Source organism: Harpegnathos saltator, unplaced genomic scaffold, assembly GCF_003227715.2.
Source record: "Harpegnathos saltator strain DR-91 unplaced genomic scaffold, Hsal_v8.6 scaffold121, whole genome shotgun sequence".
In the NCBI taxonomy this organism is placed as follows: Eukaryota; Metazoa; Arthropoda; class Insecta; order Hymenoptera; family Formicidae; genus Harpegnathos; species Harpegnathos saltator.
The window spans coordinates 929,280-952,407 of NW_020229897.1; the positions used below are offsets into that span (position 1 = coordinate 929,280).

Consider the following 23,128-nt stretch of genomic DNA (forward strand, 5'->3'; position numbering starts at 1 on the left):
ATCGATTTTAAACGTGGTCTATAATGGCCGTAAGCAGTAAGAAGAAAGCGTGAACAGTAAGAAATGGACTAACCACAGTTGATTATTTTTGTCCTAATCGACTGTGATTGGTTTATTTCTTACCGCTTACGCTTACTTCTTATTGCTTATTGCCATTGTAGACCATGCTTTAGGCCTGGTCTACAATGGGTGCATTCAGTACTACAACCGCTCACTGAGCGCTAAGTGAGCTCTTGCATCTGATTGGTGTATATTTTTAAATCTAAAGGTATATACCAATCAGATGCAAGAGCTCACTTAGCGCTCAATGAGCGGTGTAGTACTGAATGCACCCAATACATGTCGTAAGTTGTAAGCGGTAAGAATTGGCGAATCACAGTCGATTATTACAAAAATAATCGGCTTTAATTGGTGAGTTCTTACGGCTTACAGCTTACAACACGTATTGTAGACCAGGCTTAATTTCGGTAAGATAAGTGCTCTCATTGAGCCATTCGGCAACGTTCCGAAATTTATGACTAAAAACCGGACAATTTTATTGTCCATAATTGTAAAATAGTGTAATAAACTTTAAACTTTAAGAAATTAACTAATTTCAACCTACTTTTACAAGAATAATTGACTATGATTGACCAATTTCTTAAGACTTAAAGCTTACTACACTTATCGTAGATCTGGACTTAACATTCATAAATTTCATTGTATTGAGACAATATTAGAAAAATTTCTTTAAAAAAAATAAAAATCGGTTGCCGACATTAAAAAAAAATCACCAAACATCGATTAAGTAGCACATGCCATATGGAACAATTGCGAATACCATTCCTTGAGTAAATAACTTTGCACGTGCTTATAATATTGTTTAATTTATTAATAAACTGGCAGTATATAAAAATATTTCTATTTTTTAATAACAAATTTATTGAATAGGAACATCATGGAACAGATTAAGCATATCTGGATCATCGGTATCTGATTCTTCTTCTTTCTGCCAAACTTTCTCTGCTATCTTCTCTTTTATTTCTTTGTCATTCAAAGAAAAATTAATTTCTAACAATTTGTTTGCTTCATTTAGATGCTGCTCCTCAGATGACGAATCTTTAGATCGCTCACAGTGCTCTGCTTTAAGTAATTTGCACTTTACTTCGGTTTCAGTATTGCCATTTGTAAGTTCATTTCTGTTCCATAGACTTGGCTTCTTGTTACAGTGTACTTTATCTCCATCTTGTAATAAATTTTCGATATTTTCATGTGATTCTTTATCTATCTGAAGTTTGTTAAAATTCGTCTCGTCATCATTCATATTGATAGATTCTGAAGTGGTCTTATTCTGTATAGTTTCTGAACTTTGTGGCATGATTATTTTTTGTCGTTTACATGGAGGTAATATGGCATCTGCTTCTTGAGAAAGTTCATGTTCAATCCTGTTTCTTTCATCTAAATTTATAGTGGTAGCAGTAGTGGCAATAGCAACTTCTTCCTGATTTTCAGGAAGAGATTCGTTATCGGATTCACTGCAAATAAAGAATATTTTAAGGTTTCTAAAATAAATATCTAAAATAGTCTTCCTTCACTTAATGTCAATAATCGGTTTTTGAAAACATGACATGTTAACCCTCGTTGTGCACTGTGGGGTCAAAACGAGCCCAAAGATTTTCGATGATGATTTACGGTATGTCAATCTTTGAAAATAGGACTTGTACTGCCATTTACTGTTAGTTCTGTGTCTTCTCTTTCAGCAAGCACGATGTGTCATGATCTAAGCGTCAGTACGATTCTGACTGTGAAATGAAGTTGACACTCTCCGGTCTGGAGAAATTTTTTTGAAAGTCCTACTATTATATTAATTTTTTTCTTAAAGTGACACATCGAGAGTACTTCCTCAAAATTTTAGCAAAAAATATTAAAAATTACGTTCACTACAATTTTTTAAGTAAAAAATGTCATTTTTCGTGTTTTTTGCTTTATAAATTTTTTTTTTCCTTTTGAGACCAAATTTTATTCACAAAAACTATGCTATCATTTAAAAATATATTTGAAATATATCCTGAAATTGTTCCCAGTCCAAAAAAAAATAATAGTTTCATTGCAGTACACATTTTTGTATTGGGGTCGCGAGAGATCCCAGTGTGACCATTATGCGATTCTAGAAGTGTGCACAACAAGAGTTAAGTGAAATAAGCAACCAAATTGCATAAAAAATAATGTTTATGAGCAAGAAAATATTTAAAGATAAATAAAGTTGGCATTATTTACTTTTGTCGTGGTAATTGTAATGTAGGTGCTATAGGATGTATGACTTTTTCTAATTCAGCTATAGTAAACCTTGCTTCCTGTGCAATACTCAAATCAACATCATGAGTCGCACTATGTGATATTTCCAAATAAAATTGTATAGGAGTTATTAATGTGGTATCTGGATTCAATTGTAAAGCCCTTAAAACTTTAAATAACTCCAAGCGGCATTCATCATGATCCTTATAAAAACTTGACATGGAATGTCTCAAATAGAAATTATATAATAAAGGTATCACTGTATTCTGCACATTCTGCAAGAAAGTAAAACATAGATAAGTTATAAAAGTACATTATACTTTAACAAGAAAAATAAGCATAAAAATGTAGAAATTTAAAATATACTTTATAAAATAGAGGCTTTAGCAAAACGCCACTATTGTGAAGTATATTTTGCAAAGTAATGAGAGCTTCTTTGCATAAATCTGCATCTAGAGGTCCACTGCTTTCAGCAGCAATTCTTCTATTATTTAAAATTGGACTATTTTCATACTGACTATCTTTAAAACGTTTCATCATTCGTTTAGACAAATGCTGTGGTTTTTGGACCTGAAATAAGACAATACATGTGCATTGTATTTTTCATAATACATAAATTAACATGTAATGAACATAGAAATTGTTTGTTTCTTCATAATTATCTGAAACTTACAGCTAATAGTATACAATCTTGTTCTGGTACTATATCCTTCATTATGAAGGCAATATATTCATTTGCAACTGTCTCTATACCTGAGAGTGAATTGGTATTTATCAACCATGTGGAGAGACATTTGTAAGTAGATATTCTTATATTTTTGAAAGATCTAGTATTATTAAATGTTATATGATTTTCTAAAACTTGACTTGTCCATTGCAACACTTGTTGAAACAAGTTTAATATTGTCTTCCCGAATGGTATCAACTCTTGTGCAAATCTAAAAAAAACTGATAAAAGTATTGTGTATATACACCGCTCAAAAGAATTATGGCATAGATAATTTATTGCCGAAAATTGGCCAACTTTGACTGGCGATTATTTCGCGAAAAATTATTGTAGACTAATGACTTTTTTTTCAAAATGAAGCTTGAAGTCTCTACTTTAAGAATGTATCTTCATTTTTTGCATGCGATGCACCCCTATTCCTGTAACTCTTGACATCTGAGGGCATGTTTGATATACTGTCAATAATTATTGTGTGAACCATGGAAGTGACGAACCATGGGGCCCTCTTCTGTCACGGATACACACACACACACACATGCGTGCACACTTGGCCCGAAGGCCAAAAACAACGACATTTTTGAAGGGCTGTAACTTTACGAAAAAAACTGTAGCGATTCCACTTTTTTTTCAAATTGAAGGGGAAGATTTGAACTTTATGACGATGCAAACAGCGTCCCTGAAAAAAATTGTCCACGTCCGTGCATTCTGTCAAACTTTGCAATTTTCAGTACACCAAACATGCCCTCAGATGTCAGAGGTTACAGGGATAGAGGTGTATCGCATGCAAAAAATGGAGATACATTCTTAAAGTTCAGATTTCAAGCTTCATTTAAAAAAAAAAACATTAGTCTACAATAATTTATCGCTAAGTAATCGCCAGTCAAAGTTGACCAATTTTTGGCAATAAATTATCTATGCCATAATTCTTTTGAGCAGTGTGTATACAACTTATACATACATAGTCATATATTAATGGCACTTACCCACTTATTAATGCATCTAAAACTGTAAATAAACCAATGTGTAATTTTGGTAAGATCATATATAACATCTGTTCTTTAATAGAAGATTTATTCCTCAAGTTTAATGGTGTAATAGCCAATCCTCGACACAAAACTTCCAAGATATCATGAGGTACAACAGAATTGTTTGCATCATATCCACTATAATCACAAATCAAATGTTGCAAAAGATATGCAAGATATTTTCGAAAATGAACATTATAATACAGATTAAAGTATAATATAAATTAAATAATATATGTATATATAAATTAAAAAATATTACCATAACATTGAGGAGAGATAGATACATAAATTTAAAAATCTCTGTTTCTGTTCATTATAATACTGTATTACATTCTCTTCAGATATAGAAGGTAAATTAAATTTATCCCAAATATCCACAGTTTTTAACTCCATTAATGTGGAGAACAATTCATCCATTATAGCATGCAAGTTATTACAAAGTAATGTTTGATTATATGTCCATCTAGTATACATGGATTTGGTCGATGGTGGTTGAAATGAACGTTCTGTTGCCTTAGACAAAAGTACGAAACATTTGGCGCTTGCACTGATCGAGTTCTTTTGTGTAGAATCAATTTGTAACAATATTATCTTTTTTATTGATTCCTAAGAATATTAAAACAAATATGTATTAAATGACTCAGATAAGAAAAAATATCTTAAATTAATAATTTATTAATTGAAAGAAATTATTTTGTTATATTACCTGTGATCGTTCACAAATTTCAGGATAATGATATAACATAACAGCTATTAAATAGTATATTGGGCCACACTCTTCATTTCTTAATAAATTATCTAATACAGGTATTAGCTGCCTTATATTTTGCATAGAAATCTGTTTATGTAACTCAGGAATTTCTTTGCAATGTTCAAATAAAAATCCTAGTACTTTGCAAGCTAATGTTATTTCTTGTATGGTACTGAATGTATTTTGTAATAGTTCAGTGGTTTTAGTTATCCATAATAAAGCATATTTTGAAAATATATCCTTTGAGCAGCCAGATAAAATTTTATCTAGCATAACTAAAGCACTGTATCGAGTATTTGCCACATTTATACGAGAATTAATACTTGTTACAATAGTATTTTGTACAGCATCAACCTAAAATACAATATATACAAACATATAACTCACTATATAAAATCAAGCAATGTAATAATAAATTTTTAAATAATAGGAGTGCAGTATGTAAATTTGCTTTTGATACAAATTTTGGTTTTTATATTAAAATGTTTGTGCATAATAATGCCTATGGTTTAAGGAAAGCATCAATTTTCTCATTGGTCTAATACTCATTTCTATCAACATCAATTAAACTTGAATTTAAATTCAAGTCTTTGTTTGATTATAATTTAAACTTAAATTAAGAGATTTGTTCATTTTCGAAGAATTTTTGAACCAGTGCATACTAGTGCAATAAGTTAGAATGAGAGAAGATATATTTGTTTCACTGCAACTTATTACATTGCTTCAGAGGTCCTTTGAAAAAAACAGAATCAAGATTTAATTGACGTCATAGCACAGGTATAAGAAATACCAATACATCAGTCAAGAAACGTTAATCAAAGAGACTTATATTTGCACTGTACAAAATTTCTATAGAAAATGGGATATTTGTTATACATACCTCTCGATTGTCAAATGGCACACCGCTATTATTGACTAATAAATCATATACTAACGATTCAAATTCTTTCGAATTTCGGTCACATGAGGTTAATAATTCAATTATTGACATTTTATTCAAAAAGGCCACTAACGTTTCTCAGATATACGTGTTCACCGTTATCTATACGGAACTTTCTGTTTTAATGTGTTTCTGTTTTCCCTTAAAAGCAAATATTATATAATACACAATTTCCTTGTTTGTTATCTTGACCTCTCATCCAGTTCAGTTCAGTTCGGTATATGGCTTTAGGTAGAAAGGTGTACCCATACGCCATTCTCCAGCTGCGTTAAGGGGAAGGTGACCTCTCATCCAACTCTCAACCAAACTAAAGCCAGCGGCACACGGTGCTTGTTTTCGTGCTGGATTGCTTGCTGGATGAAAATACTGCGTTGTGATTGGTATATTTTCGAAGATGGATGAAAATGCACCAATCAGAACGCAGTATTTTCATCCAGCAAGCAATCCAGCACGAAAACAAACATCGTGTGCCGCTGGCTTTAAATCCACTAACCTCATTTAATCCTCCCTTCCCTTAAGGCCCCTTGCACAATGCCAGGCAACAAGTAATAAGAATAAAAATAGACCAATCACAATCGACTATTACAAGAATAATCTATTGTGATTGGTCTATTTTTATTCTTATTGCCTGTTGCCTGGCATTGTGCAAGGGGCTTAACGCAGCTGGAGAATGACGTATAGGTACACCTTTCTACCTAAAACCATATACCGAACGAACGAACGAGCAGCAAGTCGGTTTACGAAGATTGAGGAAGAATAATAATTCAATTACAATGATTAATCTTGTGCAAAGATTACAATCCTTTCTGAAGTATTGGTATTTCCGATTTATGCTTGTCACTGAATTGTACATGGTAGAAAGATGGGAAAGAAATTTTATCAGTATCCTTTACAATTATCATAACCTTTACAAACCAAAATTATTTATTTACTGTAATATCAAGATCAATAGGATTAAGAAATATTAATATTGAAACAGTTTTATTATAATAGTAGTAAGATATAAACTTTGTCACGTAAGTGTATAAAAAGAAGTGTGCTAGGTGATACCATATTTTAAAAGAACTTTGTTGTTTTTCCTGAAGGAACAATAGATATTTTCTTTCTAGTGGTGTTCTCTCTTTTCTTCGTTTTCAACTATAAAATATTACTGCCATTTACACAATACATGCTGCAACATTGACTACCTGTTAAGTGTAATTATTTCTAATATTTTTGAATGTATTATTGCAACATTCCATTAAGCTTTAAAAATAAAAAAATGAATCATGTACTACAAATCTATGGTTTGGAATAAAATATTGAGAATATAATATTATAAAAATGCAGTAAAAATCGATAACCTGATATCTATTGAAAAATCAAAAATTATAAATTATTAACTTTATTTATATTATCAATTTAATAAGTTTGAACAGTCCCATATTATTCTGTTTGATTGCTATATTAATTTGTATAAAAATATAAATTAAAAGTACAAGACCATATTTTTCTAATATCTTTAGTTATCATTTGACAGATTAATATATGTCTAAATTATAGAATTTTTCTAAAAAGTGCATTATCCGCGTAGTTATCACTGCTCGACATAAGTGCTGTAGCGGAAATGCAAAATATGTATAAATCATGTATAAATAGTTGACAATTTTTCAAACAAACAGTTTTCACATATACAGATTATAGTATCAGGTCTCAAGATATTAGTGAAATATATATACACATAATAAATATTCAATTTTTATTTTTTAATATGAAGTTCATTATATGAGCAACCGTTAACCAATACTTTTAACAATTTTATACTATAATATTATATATTTTGCAAATTTATTAATTCAATGATTGTGATTTGTATCATTAATCCAAATTCAGTTCATTGCATCAGATATCTCCTGTTTTTCTTTTCTTTGAAATTTAAATGATTTACATAAATTATAGATTTTTGTTTCTGGCAATGGTGATCAACACAGACAGATTTTATCTAATAATATTTAACATTATAAATAGGCACAATAGGAGTAATATGAACCAGATCTTGCAATGATTGTAAACCTTTCCATTACGTATAAAGGTTAAAAATTCGACAATAATACCGTAATTTTAAGAATTAAACGCTAAATTGCAGCCGCGCTAGCATGGGTTTTGGTATCGTCCTATAAAAACTATCAATATACAAACTGATCCCGTAACTTCAATTAACATTAAATAAAATTATACATATATATGTACTAAAATAACGCGGTTACACGAGATAACATGGTTATCTAAAGAATAAAATAGAAAAATGAGAATAAAGAGTAGTAGCAATAATAAGAATAGTAGCAATGATATTGAAGTTTCACATAATACAGTAAATGGTCTTTTGCGATACGTGTGTGTTATATCGTGTGCGCGCGTCATGTGGTATGAAGCACTGCCCCTGTCTGATATATTTACATATGGGATTTCTAGACTGCTTTTGAGTGAAAACGTAGGCGTCTGTTCACACAAGTTTCACTTCTTCATATTTTTTTTCTTTTTCTTTTTTTTGCTAATTACATAACTACGTCACTTTCTCTCCCGGATCTCTCTCTCTCTCTCTCTCTCTCTCTCTCTCTCTCTCTCTCTCTCTCTCTCTCTCTCTCTCTCTCTCTCTCTCTCTCTCTCTCTCTCCCTCCCCCTCCCTCCCTCTCTTCTCTTTTCCTCTCTTCTCCTCCCTCTCTCTATTATCGCATAAGACGAGTACAATGCTTTACTTTTTTTAGTTTTTATTGCTAATATTGCGATGACGTGGTCTGTGTAACTGTATCGAAGTCATGGTTTTCGGTATTAATTACGGTATGCTATGCACGGTACCCGCCGCGTATGTGGTACGTGACAGTATGAGATGTGGAGATTAAGGAAAACAATTACGCAACGTACAATAAATTCTACCGAATATGAAGATTCATATTAGGGGTAAGTATGATATGGATCTGCCGTCTGTTTGTAGATCGGTCTCCGTGTCTAACCGCCTGACACGCACTCGCTGCTTATAATGGTATTCCTTGAGATAGCTCTTAAGCGTTTTTGGCAATTGCAGTTTGTTGATGCCATCGTACGTTGTCCGCGTGGTTATCACCGCTCGACATAAGTGCTGTAGCGGAAATGCAAAATTCCGATGCAACGGGATGGTGAGCATAGGTTCGAAAAACATACAGCACGACGGATCCTTGTAATGTTCGATTAAACCGCACACCTGCAAGGTGGGTGCACAGGCAATCGTGAATACTCCAACTTGTAAGGCAAGATTGCGATTTAAAATAGTGATTTTTATGATTCTTAAGACTTTACAAAAGAGGGAGGGAAGATTACAATTAACATTTATTTAATAATATTTTTTACTATCTTCAACCTTACATATATATGCAAGATTGAAAGTATTAGGCTGCTCTCGGACTTTTCAAGTAAAATGAAATGACTTTTGTCGTTCTGGAGAACTGATCTTTTATCATCTTTTGCATAAATCTGTTCCAAAAAACTAGAGTGATAAAAATATAATAATTTAATCTTATATGAAAAATGCAAAATTTCTTAGTCGATATGTTCAATTTTATACCCTTTCCTCCACTCTTCATAAAAACAAATCATAGAAAAAAATTAAATATATATTGACACATATATGATTTATAGCATAAAGTATATCTTACTTTCGCGAAATCTCATATAATACATACTGTTTCGGAAGCGTAAACTCCTGGGTCGTGAGAGTCGAAACTGAATTTGTGATTCCACTGCTCGATCCGTGCGTGCAACGAGCGCCCATACTTGCGGAAACTCACGGAAAACAAGAACTCCTCCTGGGCAGAATCCCGTAACAAGAAAGTACCCTCCTGCTTGCCCTCCAACAGACGCTCCGCTTCGTAACGATCCATCTTACCCCAATAAAAGGAGCAGGCCGTGATTGATCTCAGGTCTGGTACGAGACAATGCACGTAATCGACCTGCGTGAGAAATTAGCGGGATGTGAACGTACGAAAATCACATGCGGTCGTGCATTGAACGCGCGCAATGAGCCGTGTTACGATGTAATCGCTGAAGAAATCGCTTACCTGCGTGTGCGCGGGTCTCTCAATATTCGGAATTAATGTAAAATCGATTTGTGACAAGGCTGTGAGGGCAGCAGCTTGAATGCCGGCATGTGCTTGGAACAATGCCGCCAAACTGTCCACCGTTATCCCATTAGGATGAACTTGGATTCCCGAAGGATAATTAGGCCTATAACCAGGAGGCGGCTCAACACCTTCCTCCATTTCCCGAGCGCGTTGCATTCGTGCTCGTTCATCGCAATCCTTCAAGAAAAACGAAGGGAACTGATACGATGATATCGAATCCGTAATATATGACGTTACAATAAGAGATCAATCCTCAGATATAATAGACGTACTTCCATAGGGAACTCCTCAGGGTTGAATCGCGACAAGTCAATCACGGGGCTAGGTGGCAGAGGCCCAAGAACAGGACTTTGCGGTGCAGAACGACTATTAAATACAATGCCCGCACCCATGGGGTGTTCCTCGGTTCTTCTGTAACCAGTGCATACACAGTCCGAATTACTATTCCCTTGGCCGGGAATGATGTCTGTGTTTTTGGAGTTTTTGCTCTTGGCGCAGTTGAATTTCAGCACCCAATTGCTGCGCTTCTTCTTCGACGTTAAAACATGATTGCAGACCGGACTTTGATCCTTGTTGCGTGGTTTGTCTAATGGGATCATATGTCATACAACTGATGTTAGCAACAGAATGTCAAAGCAGTACGATAACAATGTATAAATCAGATACATACTTTTTCTCCTTCCGAACGATAAAGTTTTAGAAGATCTTCTTAAAGGTGGATTCACAGGACTATCTTCAGAGCTGCTACTACTGTTACTACCACCTGAACTACTGCAGCAAGCCTCTTGCTGTCTATATGGTGTCTCATTGGTCACATTGCCATTATTACAAACTTGCTTGGTATCCTGCGCTTCGACAGGTTGACTATATAAAGATTCAAATCTAGAATTATGGTTGTCTAAATCTAAGTTCAAATGGTCGTTGTCCAAATTCCCTTCCAGCTTGCATTCTCTGTTTGGCAGTAAATTAGAGTTCATAACAGGTACATTGCCATTGGTCTCATTCTCAGGCAAACTGTCAATGCCATCCTGATTCACCATCTCCAATGGCAATGGCTGGCTAAATGCACTGGCACATATCTCTGTAGGCTGTCTTTCACCATCCATTCTAAAGAATTCTTTGAGACTAGCAAAGTGCTGTCCCATTATTAACTGGAATGGTAGACATTTTATTGCCTTAATGATCCTCTGTTTACATCATGATCACAGTAATTACAAAAGACACACAATGCAAATCTCTACAGCATGATTTAAATCAACTCCTTTTTTACAGATCTCACATCCACCTAGCTGTATCAGGAAATGCTATACAAGAGGATACAATAAGTCTGTTGCATTATCACCTGCAAAAATAACAGAAACTATTGTATAAGCTGTCAAAAAATATCTGCTTACGACATTTACATACAAGCAGCATCGCTTAATAGATCTATCATATTGCCATTTAAATCTCTGCTATTCATTACAGGAACAATTCTACAAGTGTGCTATCACAGACGCGTTATCACATCGTCGAAATACAAATATTATGTGAAGCGTGACGATCTCTTAGGCGAAACGACAGCTTGATGATGAAAAAATCGTTCGTCACAGACCGACGAGGACACAACGCGTACATAATGTTCATGGTACTTGCACGTTCTCTTATTCTAATCGGTATCAACCAATGTGACTTGCCTCATAAATCTCGTGAGGAGCGAGATTAGAAAAAAGGAGAACAATATTAGTCTCTCAATTTTATGTATCTTTTCTTGATGTTGGCAGATCGAAACACGTTCGAACAAATCAGTCGCGACCACAACGGGATGACTCAGGCACTCGACACAATCGCAATGCGCTAAATCACATCACGACTGAGATGTTTCGCCTAGCCGACGGTACGTAGGAATTGCATTTACGACGTAAGTCTTCGTGGCATATCGGGATCAATCAAGCAAAATTGTCAAAACACATCTCAAGACGGATCGTCAGCCATTTTCCCTAATCACGATGAGTCATTGGGAACATGTGCGCTATAGAACACCGTCTTGCCTTCGAAAGTCGCGCGTTTAGTGTACGAACTTTCTCGTTCGAACACAGTATGGGTGCGTTCCGTTTTGCGCATAGCGCGCATTTTTATAATATACGTGACATAAATTATAGATAAATGCGCGCATATGCGTGAAACGGAACGCACCCTATGAATAAAGTGTATAAAGCCAGCAGCACAGGGTGCTTGTTTTCTTCGTGCTGGATTGCTTGCTGGATGAAAATAATGCGTTCTGATTGATATTTCCATCCATCTTCGAAAATGTACCAATCAGAACGCAGTATTTTCATCCAGCAAGCAATCCAGCACAAAAACAAGCACCTTGTGCCGCTGGCTTTAAAATCCGGCCCAATGGCCGTTCTTATATTTCTTTTTGCAAAATTTCCGAAGCCAATTTCAGAACAGGTCTTCTGTCTATTCGCACGATATTCATTTGGCTCGGGAAAGAGAATAGAGAGAGATAGAGGAGTGGGAGGGAAAGAGAGAGGGTGAGAGAGAGGCAGAATAAAGCCAGCGGCACACGGTGCTTGTTTTCGTACTGGATTGCTTGCTGGATGAAAATACTGCGTTCTGATTGGTGCATTTCCATCCATCTTCGGAAATGTACCAATCACAACGCAATATTTTCATCCAGCAAGCAATCCAGCACGAAAACAAGCACCGTATGCCGCTGGCTTTAATGCCTCCAATATTGCCCGATAAAGGCCTTTGCACGTAGAAATCTGTAACTGCAACCGTAAGGTCGTAAGAAAACTGACCAATCATAGTCGATTGTTCTCCTTGTACTAGAGGAATAATCGACTGAGATTGGTCAGTTTTCTTGCGGCCTTACATTTACGGTTAAATTCTTCTACGTGCAACGGCCTTAACTATCTTAAGTTTCTCTTTGCTAATACAAAAGGATGGTAATGCATCTTTCTGTTAAAAAAATTCTTTACTGTACATTTTTTGCATTAACATAGGAAGTTCATCAGAGAAATAAAAGTTTGAAGTTAGGTTATATTCATTATGTGTAGAAAATTAGGTTATGTTTTATGTATAAAATTACATAATTGAGCCAGATGGTTTTTAAGATCCTCGATAGTAACATGTGAACTTGGAACGTAGATTATAATTTAAACAATATATAAATATTTAGGTATCACGATGAATACTATTTCGACGGAAGAAGAGAAGATAGTTTTCCATTTTTTAAAATCACGAGGCTGTTGTTTGCGATGTTGTTTACGTTTTATTGGACATCGAATGGCAGACTGTTACATCAAACCTTTTGAATTTGCAACACGGGTACGTGTGTTCTTAATTTAAAGTACTATGTAATACCGATAATAATCTTGATCTTATAGATGGGTTACATCAAAACAGAAGACAATTTCTCTTCTGATGAAATACCTTGTATCACATGTTTAGGAATTCTTCAAAATAAAATACAAGAAAATGTAATTACAAAGGTTTGTTGAACATTCACAATACATCTATATAATCTTATTTAATTTGTACTATTGATAGTTAATATGCTTTATTTGTTCATATAGATAACAGATAAAGTAAAGCAAAAAGATTATGATTGCAACACTTTTACTTGTGCATTAACTGTTCCTGTATCGATAAAACTTAGAGAACACATATTGTATGCTTATATATCCAAAGAAACTAATATTTGTGAGTCTGTTATAAGTTTTCTTAAAGCAAAACTACAAAATATTAAAGAGACTTGGAAGTTATTTATAACACCACAACTTGAACAAACCATGAAAAAATATACAGATTTGTCAACACCATCACCTTTACTTATTGAGATTTTTTTGGTATATGATGATGATGAAATAATATTTGAAGCATTGTAAGTATTGTTTAAATATTTATACAATTTAAAAAAGAAGCATATTCATTTGTGGTAAATATATCTGAAGGAAACTTACTTAGTCTCATTGTTATCTTCAGGATTCAGAAGCATAAGAATGATAAAAACAAACGAAAGAGAAAATATAATGATAACATATTTAGTAGAAAGAATATTGATACTTTGTTGAATGAGATAACAGATGAGCAACTTTTGCAGCAATTTACAATTTCACAGATTGTACCACAGACATTTATTCGTGTAGATAATGTTCTGTGTTCTCATAGCAGTATTTTTATAGGAGGTATTGATGTGGCTTAACTGCTATTTATCATTCTATAATTTACAAGCTCTGCAATGCAACATAAAATTTCTTATATAGCTTCAGAATTTCAGGACGTTACAACAAACTTTCGAGAGAACTCAGTCAAACTCCGTGGTTTGTAAATGGTGAGAAAAAAGTGGAAACTTCAGTACAAGACTTATTGTGCAATTCTATTGCAGAAACTGTGAAAGCAGAATGTATGTTTTAGTTGCATTGACTTGTATTTATTACTATATATATTCATATTTTCAACAAAACTGTACAATTTTTATATTCATGCAGCTATAAAGTTTTTATCATCTGGAAGAGAAGACGTTGACGTCCGAAACATATATAATGGTCGACCGTTCGCGGTTGAGTTGCTGAATCCTCGCATGACAAATATCACAGATGAGCTTTTGATGTATCTAGCTAATAATATTAATCAATCGACGAAACAGGTTCAAATAACGTCAGGATTAAAAGTTCTCTCAAGGTATGTTTTCAATGTAATTTTGTTGAATAACCGACATATTAAAATAATGTGAGTTTCACGGAAAATTTACCCAGTAAGTAAGAACTGACTGATTGGATTATTGAATTGATAATTGAGATATCGTTTAAGAAACACAATCTAAAACATACATGCGCGTTTTAGATTTGATTTGCAGAAGCTTAAAGAAGGAGAGCATGTCAAAACGAAGTTTTATCGAGCATTATGTGTCTGCCGAAGCGCGAGCGATAATTTGCCGCAAGTGGAAAGCTTGAATAAATTGAAAAATATTAAGATCGTTCAAAAAACACCAATAAGAGTATTGCACAGACGACCCTTAACTCCGCGTACTCGTTTTGTTTACAAGATGCGCGCACGGTGGGCGGAGCCTCAAGAATTGACGAAATTGTTACGCACTGCTTCCGAGAGTGCTGACAAATTTTTCGTTCTCGATGTTAAAACACAAGCGGGTACATATGTTAAAGAATTTGTACACGGAGATTACGGCAGGACTAAGCCGAGCCTATGTGATTTTCTTAATGCAGAAGTTGATATTGTTGCGTTAGACGTAACAGGTATTAATCTGAATTGGCCATAATATATGTATTCAATATTTTTATATATTGTTTGTCGTAAAATTGTAATAAAGTCATTAAAGAAAGAAATATATCTCATACATTATAAAATTAACAATATTCTTTTGACCTATACATTCGTTCTAGGTGAGTCCTTATGCTGTAAGATCCAAAAGTGTCTCTTAACAGTAGCCAAAGAGATTCGTTCGGAACTCTTTCTCTTGATTAACTGTAAAATTAAATTTGCAGGTCAATTAAGTATTTTTATTATGAATATTCCAATGCTAATATTTGAAATACATATCTTACTTTGGAAATAAGATCTTTAGCACCAGGTGTAATCTGTTCTGGCCACTGCATACTTATAGTTTTTATCTTTGCATATGTTTCTTGTTGAGAAGAGCTTAAGAAAGGTGGTTGGCCTGTGAGAAATTCGTAACAGAGTATACCCAGACACCAGTGATCAACATAGATGTCATATGTCTGTCCTGTTAGCATTTCTGGTGGCAAGTAATCTAGTGTTCCACATAATGTATTACGCCTGAAAGAATTATTTTAATATTAATCAAGTCCTTGCAGTTCCAATAAAGTTTTTGAATAATGTTAAAAAATAAACAATTATAAAAAAATATTAAACAGAACTTTAACTATCAACCTAACATATATTGCTTACTTTGAAGATGGTGCATGCACAGACCAACCAAAGTCTGCTAGCTTTATATCTCCATCATATGTAAGTAATAGATTCTCAGGTTTTATATCTCTGTGAATTACATTATTCCTGTGGCAATATTCCAAAGCATCGGCTACTTGATAAGTATATTTAGCAGATCTGAGAAACATTCAAATAAGTATATATATTATATATGCAGTAATGGGAATAAAGTACAAACACATAAAATACATACAAGTGTTCACTAAATCTTTCATTTGGCTGACGTTTTAATTCTTTATATAGTTCTCCTCCTGCAGCAAACTCCAAAACTAGATAGATTCTCTTATTGTCATGGAAGTATGTTAGAAGTTGAAGAATATGTGGGTGCCTAAACATGAAATGAACATTATCTAAAAGAAAAATTTTTATATACATAATAAAATTTAGAATATACACCTTAAATGTGTTTGTATTTCAATTTCTCGCATTACTTGCTTTTCCACACGTCCTTTTATTAACTCAACTTTGTATAATGTTTTCAAGGCTACCATATACTGAGTGGTCTTTTCTCTAGCTAGATATACACGGCCAAATTTTCCTCTTCCTAAAGGTGATCCAACTTCAAAATCATCTAAACTCCATTGATATCTGTTTAACAATATAAAAGAAGTAAACTTTTAAAAGAATAATTGTCCGATAGGATATTTTTTAAATATTCTATCTATTTTATATGATCTCTTAAACTAACTATAACCTTGTGAAAATATAAATAATATAGTTATAATATTTAACTTCTGTTATTAAATTATAAACAATTATTTCATATTTTAATAGGTCTAAATATCAACTAAAGTATTTTTTCAACTTTTGACCTTAAAATTGCTTTATAATTATGATATTCATAACCATGATAAAGTATACCTTAGACCTCTGTTGTTGATATGTTCCATCATTTTATAAATTGTGTCATGAATAGCTTCTTTATGTTCATGAGATGAAATCAATGGCATTTTAAATATTTGTCCACTGGCCATTACGAATAGTATATTAATCAATATCTCTATATAACCAAAGGAAAAACATAATATAACATACTAATAAAGTAATTATATCTATTTGTTTGTGTACTAAATGACAGGTATACAACATAATATTTAACCTATGTAACAGAAATTCCTCTATACACTATCAATATTTATTATTATGTTAAGTTTACCACGAATTTTTCAAAATGTTATATTATTTCATCGTTACTTACTCACTTTCAGTCGACTTAGATATACAAAAATATCAACGTAATATTAAAAATAATAAAACGTTGAAGAATTCCAGCAAAAAGTTTCCAACTTTTGCACTTCCTGTAACCACATCTCATGGAGCACATTGGTAACTGACATTTTTTTGTTTGAATTTTCAAACATATGATAACCAGCGACATCTATATTGGCTGTGTTTAGTCACTGACAAGATATTAATAAAGATTGTTAGCCTTATGGGATTTAGAGTACCAGAGAAATCTCGCTGTGCATTAGCGTCCTCTTAGGAATATCGTGGCCAGAATATGAAACATAGCTCGAAATAAGCATGGATGGTAATAATTTGATGATTTTGAAATTTTCAAAAATCGATAAGTTAACAAAAGTTAGGGTACTATTGTAACAATATATTCTTGTGACCAACAAGTAGAATAAATAAATCTAGTATTATTTTTTCTTCCGATAAATAATTATCGAGATATCGAAAGTTAAATATTCAGAAACTTACCAAGTTTTTCTTAAATATCTTAAAAAATATTAGGCAAATAAAAAAATGTTTCAGACAAAAGCTGTTCAAATTAATTGGTAGAAAAAGAAGATATAATAAAAAATTGGGGTTTTCATTAAAAAAAAGTTAAGTTGACCTTCATCTGATCTTAAATGCACGTTTCAAGGTCAAACCAAAGGCACCATTATACGTCTCCTTTATAACTTTTATTTAAAACATTTCTTTTTTCAATGCTTCATTTTTGAGATATTTCGCATTATTAACTTAAATGGCCCATCCTGTCTCATTATGTATTGAAACGTTAATAATTGTCTTGTAATTATTTCTTTATTATTCTTATCAAAAGGTCATATTTGTATGCAATATTTTTTAGAATAAAAAATTAAACGAAAAGGTTAGATTATATTTAGCTTTGGTTATTTATTTAATAATTTCAACGAAGTTTGAAATTAAAATTAGTTATTTTAATTATGTTTTAACTATATTTTAATATTTAGATTTAATTAATTATAATGTATTTTAGTTATATTTTAATCTTTTCGTAGTATTATATAAATAATATATGTAATAATATAATCTCTATATGTAGTATTTATTAGGCAGATTATTCACTATATAATAGGATCTTACATAGCCTTCCTAAACATATTTATTATATCAGAAAATTTAATCGCTATATATATTCTTTATTTCTGAACAGAATGCAGAATAAATACTACTACATTAACTGATTATATCCAAATATTCCAACGAAATGTAACTAATCAACGATGATACTTATTTAAATGTTAACAATCAAAACAAAGCAAAAGAAGGTTAAAAGCGTATTACATACAATAAATTAGGTTTACACAAAAGATGTAAGTCTATTCGTCGTGATTACATAGATATATGTGTACTTTATCTGATATATATATATATATATATCCCCTGTCTATAATTAATAATACATTCAAGTATACCAGTAAACAACGCAATAACATAAATATTTCATCATACATTAAAAGATATAAGTATGCGTGCGTTACATGTCGAAAGAATTTCTAATGATTCATGGTTATTGATCATGTGAATGATCGACAGCATACAAGATAAACAATGCTATTTTTATTTTTGCATGTGTGTAACGTATATTAATCCACATTCATAATTATACAGCAGATGATGTTAAACACTTCTCTAAGGAATACAAAACGCATATAAAGAAACATATATGATTAATAGACTAGCGCATTTTTACAAGGTACAATTTAATAAAATATTGCGTTGCGTACAGCATTGCCTTGTCCTTGTTATTTACAAGCGTATTTAATTTACATAAATTATATGAATAAACGTGGCTACATAAGTAATAGGGCAAACATATCAACACCTGTGTGATAAATCTTGTGTGAACATTATACTTTTAGGCGTAATTATATGTGATTCAAAACTTAAAACATGTACTAATAACTGCAAATCAGAACAATCAAACAAATTAAATCCATATAGTTATTATAAATGTACACAAATGCAATAGGCGTACTATATAAAACGCAATAATTAAAATACCATTTATCACATAGGTCTTTACATTAAAATTATACAAAGATTTCGTCTGGGTCTTGTTTTTTTCGTTTTCACTGGAAAACAATGTATACTGTGCGTAAAGTCTGAAACTTTTATTATGTATGTCTTTTCTTTTGTTTTCAATAAGTATACATATGCTTACACGCTAGTGCGTGATTTATTTTTCGCGTGCATGCAAAGATTCTCTCTACTTCTAATGAACAATGGAATTTTATTGTATATATCTTCGAGATATATTGTACCAATATATACTTGCTTTTATATAAAATGCAAATACCTCGATGCGACCATCGTTAAATCAATGTGTCCACCATTATATTTACTAAGTTAACTCTATGCTCGTGTACCTTGCAACACTGCTACAATACATACAAGAAATTTTCATGATGTTATTTATATTTCGCACTTCTTACATTATTGAAGTGAAATCAGAAAGTTTAAACAAACGCATCGTAAATTATAATTGTATTTACGATGTATATAAATATTACGTTAATTTTTGCAATTAATATATATTAAGGAAAATAATTATGATAAGTAGTAATAAGGTAACATAAAGAAAAATGTGTATGCCTAATCGGTTATTGTATTCCGATTATAAATGCATCTTATGTTTGTGTTCCCTGTTTTACCTTTCTTCCATATAGTTGACACCTTATAAGAATACATTTATTCATAGGCGATGAATACTAGCAATTAGATACAGTGCTATATTATTGCAGAAAACATTGTATAACAGTTATATTGATGTGTTTTTCTAATTAGATATTAGGAAGGAATATGCATTGTTATATGTAATAGCTATTAATGTAAGTGGTAAACTATAAACAGCAGCTACAGTTTGAATCAAATATAAAATGGAAAAAGACCAGACGGAAACAAATATAAAGAAATGAAATTTAAATCAAAATGTTCCAATTTAACACTACACATTTGCTACACGTATTTGCATTTAATACTCTGGCAGTGCAAGGATGATAAATGATGACTGTATCTCATTCCTTTGCCATAAAAAGCCCAAAAACAAATGGGACTGTTAACAATTATTCTTACATAGAAATAAAATAAAGATATTTCTCAATAAATGTAACACACATACATACACACATACATACGTACATACATACATACATACATACATACATACATACATACATACATACATATATATATATATATATATATATATATATATATATATATATACTTATATATACACACACACACACATAAATAAATAACAATTAATACCTGCTCTTTACTATTATGAGTAGAGAAGAAAAATATACAAGTGGATAAATTTTTATTATAAAATAACCAAGATACGCATAAAAAAATAATTGAAGCTCTACGAATTTAATATGCTATTTGCATTTTCTAATTTAAGCTTTTGGAATCTAAAGTCTGTAATCTTGATTAAATTAATTCATAAAGTATTAATTTGAGGAAAAATATAGTACAAATTTTCAGCTATTATTTTACAATAAAAGTCGCAGAAGCAACATTAAGGCTATGTATCAGCAATGAAAAAGAATAACAATGAAATCTGCAACATTTTAAATGATTACATCTTACATATTGTAATTTTTTATGATTTTGTGAATATTTAAAAATTTTAAAAATATATGAACAATAATCAAAATAGTTGAAAGTATATAATGGAGCAACATGAGCGATTATATTTGGATATAAAAATGGAATTATTTAATAATTTTCACAGAAAATAAAGCATGATTTAAAAATCAATATACATGGAGTTAGAGTAATAATATTGTTGCCAAAAAAGAGTAAATAAGAAACTGATCAGCGTAGATCTGGATTATCGTTAACTTGCTTCTTTATACGTAATAATACTGTTGTATACCATTGATCCAATCTTGAGATTGAGTCGTATTCTTTCACTGCTTCTGTAAAGCCTTCAAGATTTTGCTCCTCCAAATGTTCGATCAGTGTCTGTAAATGTATGTCCACAAATTATTAAATAGTATGCAAGCAATGATATAATTAATATAAGAAAAGAAAAATAAAGTACCATTATCAGTTTATATTCTCTAGAATCCTGGAAAGCAGGATACTGTTCCTGATAACGTTCAATAGCATGTTGAGCATTTAATGCATCTATACATAAGTGACACAATGCAGCACGAAAGAAGTATTCCTTAGCACTGTATTTTAACAGGGAACTCTCTAATGATGCGGTGGCAACCTATAGAATAAGTTAATATTATAATTAAATTTGTAAAAATTTACACACACACAAAAAGCATGATACATCACAAAAGTAGACATTTTTAAAAAACTTGACTATGTTGCGTTTCTTTACTATATCTCCTCAATCTTGTTATCGCTATAAATATTTCTACATATTACCTGCTCATAAATTTGAATAGCCTTATCATAATTCTCAAGTTGTGCGGCATATTGCGCAACTTTTAGAAGACACTTGTTTGCAGAGGAATTACTTTCTTCACCACGAAAATAATCCGCTGCTTGCTCATAATGATGTACTGCACGTTCCAAATCAACTGCTTCACTTTCATAAATTTCAGCTATACTTTGATGATGCTTAGCTGCCATTGTAAAACGACCCATGTCAGTATAAATTTCAATAGCTTTTAACAAGCAACTGATTGCCTCTGGAATGATACCAAATAATATCAAGTTGCTTATTTTATAATTAAATCAATAACTAATTGTTCTAATTCAAAATTATTCTTATTAATCATTACCATTTGTATCAGATTTTTTAAAGCAATTGGCTGCATCTACATAATTGTTAGCTGCATCATGACGACTACCAGCTTTGGCATGCAAATCTGCTGCATCATAAAATGCTTTTCCTGCTGAACTCCACTTCTTTGCCATCTTGAACATATTTGCTGCTCGGTGATAACATTCTACTGCTTCTTCAACTTTTGATGAACTTCTGTAAAGTTAATTATTGACTTACTGACTCATTATATAACATTATATAACATTATATAATATTAATAGGACAAAAATATATATGTTAATAGTATATAGTTCTTAATAATAACAGGTTTGACAATGAGTAAAATTAATTAAAACTTAATTTATCTATATAATAAGCATGCGAACAATTAGAATTTCCGAAGAGATATCATAAATAATTGAGAAATCTTGTGGCACACAGAATCTTAGTCATATCTGCCAACAATATTGTCCATAGAAGTTACATATATGTGACATATCGTGTATATAACATGCACACATATAAATGATTTATGCTTGTGATTGTATTAAACGAAGGAAACTAAATTGTAATACGATCGAATGGAAGAATCTAATGAGATTTTTTTAAATCTACAAATATAATTGCGCAAGCAAGTGACGCAAGATACAAAATGAAATGCGAGTAATTTATTAAGAGAGATCCGGGCGAGTTCAAGTGACGAATCAATGCGATTGTTAGCTCACCCAAACAGAGAGCCGAAGAAGCTCCTCGACGACGATAGCTTTCTTTCAGCCTCAGCTACCAGTTGTAATGCTTTCTGTTCGTTGTCGGCCATGATGATCGTCCCTGATTATCCGTTTCTCCGTGGAATTTTTCAGATGTTCCGATTCATCAACTTTATTCAATAACTGCTATCCCTTCAACTCCGTGCACACTGCTACGACGTCACGTCACTAAACAACTAGACTTGACTAGCTCACCAAACAGTGACGAATCGCAAGTGCAACGAGCACTGTATATTCCGGGTAAGCCACAGAATATGCGATTTTACTAGATAGCGAACTATTGACTTATAGACCGATATTACCGACGAAGTAATATAAAGACTGACAGCCCTGGAAAATTTTCGTATTCGCCAAGGAGGTCCCGAGGGGCCCGGAGGTAATTAAAGAGCGATGATAATACCGAATATTTTAGCTATGCTGAAGATAACATAAACATTTAGGGCAAGAGCACAAGCTTTTGCATAACACATAATACATAACGCATAAGAGAATAAACCAATTAGTTTTCTTCATTTCCCTCCTCAGGATAGAAATGAAGAACTCTGAATGGTTGATTCTCTTATG

The 23,128-nt window shown here is 32.2% G+C and overlaps 5 protein-coding genes across 8 annotated transcripts; 1 reads left to right on the forward strand and 4 right to left on the reverse strand.

The window, feature by feature from the left end:
- Nucleotides 1–884: 884 nt before the first annotated feature.
- Nucleotides 885–6,072, reverse strand: LOC105187639 (uncharacterized). The gene is made up of 8 exons (XM_011148570.2): nucleotides 5,661–6,072; nucleotides 4,736–5,134; nucleotides 4,289–4,635; nucleotides 3,985–4,164; nucleotides 2,948–3,212; nucleotides 2,641–2,844; nucleotides 2,257–2,549; nucleotides 885–1,514 (listed from the first exon to the last, which is right to left on the reverse strand). Exons 1-8 carry the CDS (start codon nucleotides 5,769–5,771, stop codon nucleotides 920–922), a joined length of 2,394 nt encoding a protein of 797 aa, XP_011146872.1. The 5' UTR covers nucleotides 5,772–6,072; the 3' UTR covers nucleotides 885–919.
- A 2,286-nt stretch (nucleotides 6,073–8,358) lies between these two features.
- Nucleotides 8,359–11,191, reverse strand: Socs36E (Suppressor of cytokine signaling at 36E). 2 transcript variants are annotated; one of them, XM_019843409.2, is made up of 5 exons: nucleotides 10,524–11,191; nucleotides 10,126–10,439; nucleotides 9,791–10,030; nucleotides 9,416–9,682; nucleotides 8,359–8,937 (listed from the first exon to the last, which is right to left on the reverse strand). In XM_019843409.2, the coding sequence occupies exons 1-5, from the start codon at nucleotides 10,996–10,998 to the stop codon at nucleotides 8,647–8,649; spliced, it is 1,587 nt and encodes a 528-aa protein (XP_019698968.1). In that variant the 5' UTR covers nucleotides 10,999–11,191; the 3' UTR covers nucleotides 8,359–8,646. The 2 variants fall into 2 exon arrangements, with proteins under 2 accessions (XP_019698968.1, XP_019698967.1); XM_019843408.2 differs by having other exon boundaries at nucleotides 9,791–10,051.
- A 1,453-nt stretch (nucleotides 11,192–12,644) lies between these two features.
- On the forward strand, nucleotides 12,645–15,152 carry Pus10 (Pseudouridine synthase 10). 2 transcript variants are annotated; one of them, XM_011148576.3, is made up of 8 exons: nucleotides 12,645–12,873; nucleotides 13,020–13,168; nucleotides 13,228–13,332; nucleotides 13,417–13,724; nucleotides 13,826–14,028; nucleotides 14,121–14,246; nucleotides 14,332–14,524; nucleotides 14,687–15,152. In XM_011148576.3, exons 2-8 carry the CDS (start codon nucleotides 13,028–13,030, stop codon nucleotides 15,117–15,119), a joined length of 1,509 nt encoding a protein of 502 aa, XP_011146878.1. In that variant the 5' UTR covers nucleotides 12,645–12,873; nucleotides 13,020–13,027; the 3' UTR covers nucleotides 15,120–15,152. The 2 variants fall into 2 exon arrangements, with proteins under 2 accessions (XP_011146878.1, XP_011146877.1); XM_011148575.3 differs by having other exon boundaries at nucleotides 12,645–12,786; nucleotides 14,687–15,151.
- aurB (aurora kinase B) lies at nucleotides 15,153–17,153 on the reverse strand. 2 transcript variants are annotated; one of them, XM_011148573.3, is made up of 7 exons: nucleotides 17,010–17,153; nucleotides 16,673–16,811; nucleotides 16,208–16,399; nucleotides 16,005–16,139; nucleotides 15,770–15,928; nucleotides 15,406–15,637; nucleotides 15,153–15,325 (listed from the first exon to the last, which is right to left on the reverse strand). In XM_011148573.3, the coding sequence occupies exons 2-7, from the start codon at nucleotides 16,783–16,785 to the stop codon at nucleotides 15,227–15,229; spliced, it is 930 nt and encodes a 309-aa protein (XP_011146875.1). In that variant the 5' UTR covers nucleotides 16,786–16,811; nucleotides 17,010–17,153; the 3' UTR covers nucleotides 15,153–15,226. The 2 variants fall into 2 exon arrangements, with proteins under 2 accessions (XP_011146875.1, XP_011146876.1); XM_011148574.3 differs by having other exon boundaries at nucleotides 17,014–17,151.
- Nucleotides 17,154–20,740: 3,587 nt separating this feature from the next.
- Nucleotides 20,741–22,792, reverse strand: alphaSnap (Alpha-soluble NSF attachment protein). Its single transcript, XM_011148577.3, has 5 exons — nucleotides 22,523–22,792; nucleotides 21,814–22,010; nucleotides 21,455–21,720; nucleotides 21,117–21,290; nucleotides 20,741–21,037 (listed from the first exon to the last, which is right to left on the reverse strand). The coding sequence occupies exons 1-5, from the start codon at nucleotides 22,612–22,614 to the stop codon at nucleotides 20,888–20,890; spliced, it is 879 nt and encodes a 292-aa protein (XP_011146879.1). The 5' UTR covers nucleotides 22,615–22,792; the 3' UTR covers nucleotides 20,741–20,887.
- Between the last annotated feature and the right edge of the window lie 336 nt (nucleotides 22,793–23,128).